At 41.3% G+C, this 6,000-nt stretch overlaps 1 protein-coding gene across 1 annotated transcript in view; it reads left to right on the forward strand.

Moving 5' to 3' along the window:
- The window catches only part of tradd (tnfrsf1a-associated via death domain), a 56,249-nt gene extending 51,538 nt beyond the window's left edge, over positions 1-4,711 (forward strand). The window contains exons 5-6 of the mRNA XM_048263489.1: positions 2,868-2,994; positions 4,242-4,711. Of these exons, the coding sequence (XP_048119446.1) occupies positions 2,868-2,994; positions 4,242-4,540 (426 nt within the window). The 3' untranslated portion in view covers positions 4,541-4,711. The remainder of the gene's footprint in view (positions 1-2,867; positions 2,995-4,241) is intronic.
- The last annotated feature ends 1,289 nt before the right edge of the window (positions 4,712-6,000 follow it).

The following is a 6,000-nucleotide window of genomic DNA, read 5'->3' on the forward strand; positions in this document are numbered from 1 at the left end:
TATCTATTTGAAAACCATGGCCATGCCATGCCATAGCAAATAATTCCCCAAAGCAGAATGCTTTGCCATGGACGTCAGTCTAGGCTATACAGGCTACCCCAAGCACTGTTTGACATGGGACAGTTTTGCTTATTTAACACTTTACGCTAGACTAGGTTTCATTAGGCTAAACGAAGGCACAACAGTGAGTATGCCTAATTTATCAGTTTATCCATTTATTAATTTCAACAGCAAATAGCCTACATTGCTAGGCTACTATGGCTCAAGTCCATTGGATCATGTAGGTCTCCAAAGCCTCCCAGAACATGAACATTCTACACACGTACTCATAAGTGTCAGGATGCAGCAATGTCTTCCTCTGCATCTAAAGTTCCGATCTCGAGCTGACATTATCAATCGCTTGGCACCTTGATGCAAGCTGAACTGTGTTTGATAGCCCTCCATCTCTACATCCGCTGATAAAATGTGATCACCAACACCGCGCGCCAATGTGTATCAGGTCACCCACCTACGCTTATGGTTCACCCCAACAAAAACGGGAAAAAAGGCAAAAATCCAATATTAACTGAATTTTACTTGTTTCCAATCCAGTTTCTTTTTTTTTCTTTATCTTGTGTGACTAATGACACATTTAGAAAATAGCAGCAATTATCTATTTGCTTATCAGTTAAAAAAATTGAAAATTGGATTATTGAACACATTTTTTATTTGGATCAGATGGATGGAGCAAATAGAACAAAGCACTGCGACCCTTTACTAATGTTAAATATGCACGCTGCTTAACGTTACACTGTATACTAAAAGTAAGCCAAAGGTAAATGTAGCCTTTTTAGGGCTGTGTAAAGTTGACCAAATTACTGTAATATAGGCTGTTAGGCGTGAATAAAGTAGGCTACTTTGTTGCTACAACTGCAACTCTTCCGACGTTAATGGGGACGAATGTTGGCATTTTCCCATATTTTGGGTGAGAAACCCGGGGCATCTCCCTTATTTTCGATGTTCAATGTTGACAGCTATGGAACGAAAGAGAATGTAATATGGCGCCAGAAATCACATTCCCTCTAGAAACCTTTGCTAGTGCCTAGATGTCCCTCAGTCTCCATTGAGTCTCTACGAAAGCCGCAGCGCGAGGCCTTTATCTTGCTACTCTGCAAGAAAAAAAGGAAATGAGGGGTAAACGTGGTGTGCAGAGAGGGGTGCCCGAAATGTGAAGACAGACTGAGAGCTACATGGAAAAATATACACCAAACAGGCCACTTTGAAATGTTGCTGTTTTCATGATTACAAAAGTTGGGTGACCCCCCCTCCTAAACTAAAAAAAGTTGGGTGACCCTCCCCTCAACAAAGAATAAAAAGACATGACCCTCCCCTATTTTCCTTCGGTGGTCTATTCCATAAATACCGAACGGTCCCTAACCAGATTTAAGCACAATTTAGCCTTTTAGTCATCTTCTATGCCTTGCAGGATTATTAATGTTGCCTTTAAACATGCATGTAGATTCGTTGAGAGACAGAGAAACAAGTAGAGGCTTTACAAAGGTGCACATAGCTCTACAATGAAAGAATTCCATCCAATTGAAATAGTACAACATTGATAATCATTGTGTGGTGGTCAATGTTGATATTGTGGTGGGCCGCCACAAATAAGTCAATATATGGGAAACACAGTACAAACCGCAAGCAACATTTGGCTGTAGCGTGTTGCTCTTGAACAGTCCAACCAGGCTAGGCCATCTGTCCAACGCTAGGTCATCTGGAGGGCCCCGGAAGCACAAGTCAGCTGTTGGAGATTTTTCTGGGATACAAATAAAAGCTAGCCCACAGACCAGCAGCTCGGTGAAACTCAAACAGCATCAAGTCCCAATAGCCAGTGTGAAACTTCGCACAACCTGCTCTATCCAAGCAGAGCCAAAAGTAGGCAGACAGCTTGGTGGACATCTCCATTGAAAACAGTGAGACAAGTCCCCCACAGAAGAGCCTGTGTCCAAGTCCGATCTCTCGAACCAGACACTGGAGCAGCAGCTCAGTAGGGCAGCAGTCCAGGGGGCAGCGACAGATCTCACAGATCCACTCGGTCCAGTCAAGAGACACCTCAGCCAGCCAAAACAGCATTAATATAATGATAAATAATGATAAAGCTCATACATACCTCCAGATCTTAAAGATTCCTAGGTTCGGTCTTGTGCTTTCTCCTCAGAGTTCAGATCAATAACATTAACTTAGATTTAAGTTCAGTAATTTCTGCATGAATCTGGGCATACTTTTTGACCTGCTGGATAATTCAATCATGGCCCACAGTTAATGTCTTGATAGAGGCACCCCTAATTAATGAGGTCCCCAGGACCTTTGATTTAAAAACAGCCCTAGAACACCACAGACCCTCCACCATACTTACACATAGGCATGAGTTTCTGTAGTTAGTATACCCATTTTTCTATGTAAGCCAAACCCAATGTTTGTTGGCAAAAAGCTCAATTTTCTTTTCATCTGGCCATAGAACTGGATTTACAGGCAATACATGCTGGGGGTCACTTCAGATATTCTTTTAGACTTAGTGACCCCAAAATGCTTCTCTTACCATCCTCCCCACTGTGTGCAGGGGCAAGATAGACAAAGGTCCCTTTCCAAGCAGGCTATACTATACTATACTATACAGTATGGGCATTTTCAGAATAAATGTGCCTCCCTTAAAGTTTGGGTTTTTCCTCATTTTTTTTTTTTTTTTTTTTTCAAGATGATTTTATTTCTGAGATGATTTATATATATACTTGCATACCTCTTTTTACTCATATTTACCAGAGCTGAATGTGGAGGGCACTGTATAGTGTTTCACCCTTGTAATGCATGAATAATGTATTGTCTTACAGCCTGTTAGACTTAGAGATGATGAAATCACACAGCTGGAGCAAGCACTGGAGCTGAGTTATGCCTGCCAGACCCTACGCATAAAGGAAGTACCCAACAATTGCTTTCTGTTTCAGGAGAGAGTTTTTGGTAAGAATAACTGGGGTGGATCAGCATGTGAAACTCACCAGATGTATTGAGCATTTTGCACTACTTTTCAAACATTAGAGTGTGAAATTCTCTAATGTAAATACTTGTATTCCAATACATGGATAATGCATGTACAGCAGTGCATCACTGCCTATACACAAACACACTCATCTGTCAGAGTAAAAAAATGGAAATCTGAAAGTGCACTAATGTACCAGAGTCTATGTTCCATATATGACCTGAAGCAATCTATAATATTGAATTTGTTATACATTGTTGAAGAAGTTCTCTTCAAGTAATGGTACCAAAAACGGGGCTCATTTATAATTTGTGAAGACAAATGCATTTATTTTATATTCATTATGTAAGTCCAACAGTAGAAGACAGTAGCTTTGTGGGCGGATCTTGGGCGCTGTTGCTATTTTACCGGCAGGATAAATGACTGTTGCGCCCGACGCAAATCTAAAATGGGGTGCTCTGAAGTAGCTACATTACTCATGGGTGTGGTTTGGGCGTAACGTGCAATAAACCAATCAGAGCGTCATCTCACATTCCCTTTAACAACAGGCGCTTGTTCCATGTGTCTCCTATTTTCGCTGAACATCCCCCGTGGGCGCAATTATCTTAAAATAGCATATGAACAACTCGCCATTGACTTCTGACCAGGTTTAGGTGGTGTATGATAGCGATTTTTAGACAACGCGCTAGGACCCTCCCTAGGTTGTTAATTGCCACACCCCTGGGCGCAATGCTTAAAAAAATAAACGTGCAAAATACCGAATTCAACTTTGCGCGGGTGAAAAACAAACTTTACGCCATGCGCTGGTGCCCAAAAGACAGCCCTTAGTTTGTTTATTATTGCGCTCCTTAACTGTAGGGGGACCCAGAGAGCAAATCTTTTTGGTGCTGCTGCAATGAATACATTGAAAAGGCAATGCTTCACTTTTCAGTGTCCACTAAGGGTTGTGGGAAAGAGCTTTGGGAAAATGCTGTATCGTCATCCATTAACTTAACTTACCCTAAGAAAATATTACCATTAGGTATATATTAGACACTGCATTCTGTTATCATGGTATTTTGCATACAGTCATGTACACACACCTACACAGGCTACTTTTACACAGGCTGTATTTGTTATGGGGATTACCGGTGGTGTCCCAGATTTATGCCGTCTTAGGTGTTTTTAAATCTATGTGTGAACAAATGTTTTCTCTTTATGTGTGTATGTTCTGTGTACATGTTTCTAGGAGACCGACAGCTGACTCCTGCAGATCAGCAGCGGTTTGCAGCTCATATTGGGCGGGACTGGAAGAGAGTTGGACGAACCTTACAGAAAGGGTGTCGTGCCCTAAAAGGGTCGGCTATTGACAATTTGGCATATGAATATGAAAGGGAGGGACTTTATGAACAGGCCTATCAGCTATTGGGACGCTTTATCCAGTCAGAGGGCAGAAATGCCAAACTTGGCCGTATAATTGGCGCACTGGAGGAAAATAAATTGACCACTATAGCAGAGATTATGCTAGATATTAAACCAAGAGATTGATTATTGTGCAAGGGGAAGGCAAAAAGATGACTCTATTTCAGCGTAAGTCATTCAGTTCCATTGGTCATTTATCTTTCAAGTGACTTAAGTATGTTAGAATGTGCTTTTTTTGTAACTTTCATCTGCTGTGTTTCTGTGTTTCTTTTGTAAAGATTAAAGTTTCTCATCATAGTACGGTGTCTTGTGTAATTCCGCTGGATTTTCTTGTAAAAATGTATTTTTTTTGCATATTTTACTAGTATAGAGTCTTAAGGAACAAGATTTTTTTGTCTTCAAATTTTCACGATCCATTTTCACACTTAGATGACATCATCATTTATATAATGCATAATTAAGACTACTATCACTTGGGGGGCAAATGTGAGAAAACACTGGTAAAGAGGGTATTCTGCCTAATTTTTGGGTGCTGATTCTGAATATCATATTTACTTAGCTGATTTTTTTTTGTTTTAATAGGGTAAAAAAATTTAACTCCTTGATAATCTTATGAAACTTTACTAGTTGATTATTTATGTAGAGACAATAATTTTTTGCATTACAAGTTTTCTGAAAATATATGTTTAGGGATGTAATTTAACAATATCTTATTAATTATGCACTAATTTGCATACATTTCAAATTACAGACATCTGAATATTGGCTAGTTAACATTGAATGTAGTCACGTTCAGGTTTGCCTTCAGAACTTTTTCTGGATTCAGAGCCTTAAAAGAATGGCTTGTTCAAGCGCCAGTCCTAGGTTATGCCGATTTCAATTGTCCCTTTATCTTAGAGACGGATGCAAGCCATGCAGGATTGGGGGCAGTTCTGTCACAGGAGAAGGATGGGTTACAGCGACCAATAGCCTTTGCTAGCCGGGGCTTGCGGCCAAGTGAGAGGAACATGTCAAATTAAAGTGCCATGAAACTCAAACTCCTTGCAGTCAAGTGGGCAATCACGGAAAAAAATGGCAGATATCTCCTGGGCAACACGTTCACCGTGCACACTGACAACAATCCCCTCCAATACCTGCAGTCAGTGAAACTGGGCGCTCTGGAACATTGCTGGGTTTCTCAGCTTGCCCTCTATATTACAACATCTCGAGCTGATCTGATGCCAACATCCAAGACTCTTGGATGACAGAATCTTGTATGGTGGACACCATCCCTGGTCGAACCAAAAGAGACCTGAAAGTCCTGCAAGGGACTGTTCCCTGTATTTCCAGATACCTGTGGTTTTGGTGACAGGGACGACCACATACCCGTTAAGACAAGTGGAGTGAACCAAGGGAAGTCCGCAGTTGATAAAGCAGTGGTCCCAGATACAGGAAATGGATGGAACCTTGCACCGAGTGATCCAGGCTCCTCCTTCCAGGGATCCAGTGCTGCAGCTTTTACTGCCAAAGGTGTTGCGAGTCGAAGTGCTTACTAGCCTACACAACAACCACGGCCATCTGGGGGTGGACAGGACCACAGATTTGAT

The sequence above is a fragment of the Alosa alosa genome, chromosome 14 (assembly GCF_017589495.1).
Source record: "Alosa alosa isolate M-15738 ecotype Scorff River chromosome 14, AALO_Geno_1.1, whole genome shotgun sequence".
In the NCBI taxonomy this organism is placed as follows: Eukaryota; Metazoa; Chordata; class Actinopteri; order Clupeiformes; family Clupeidae; genus Alosa; species Alosa alosa.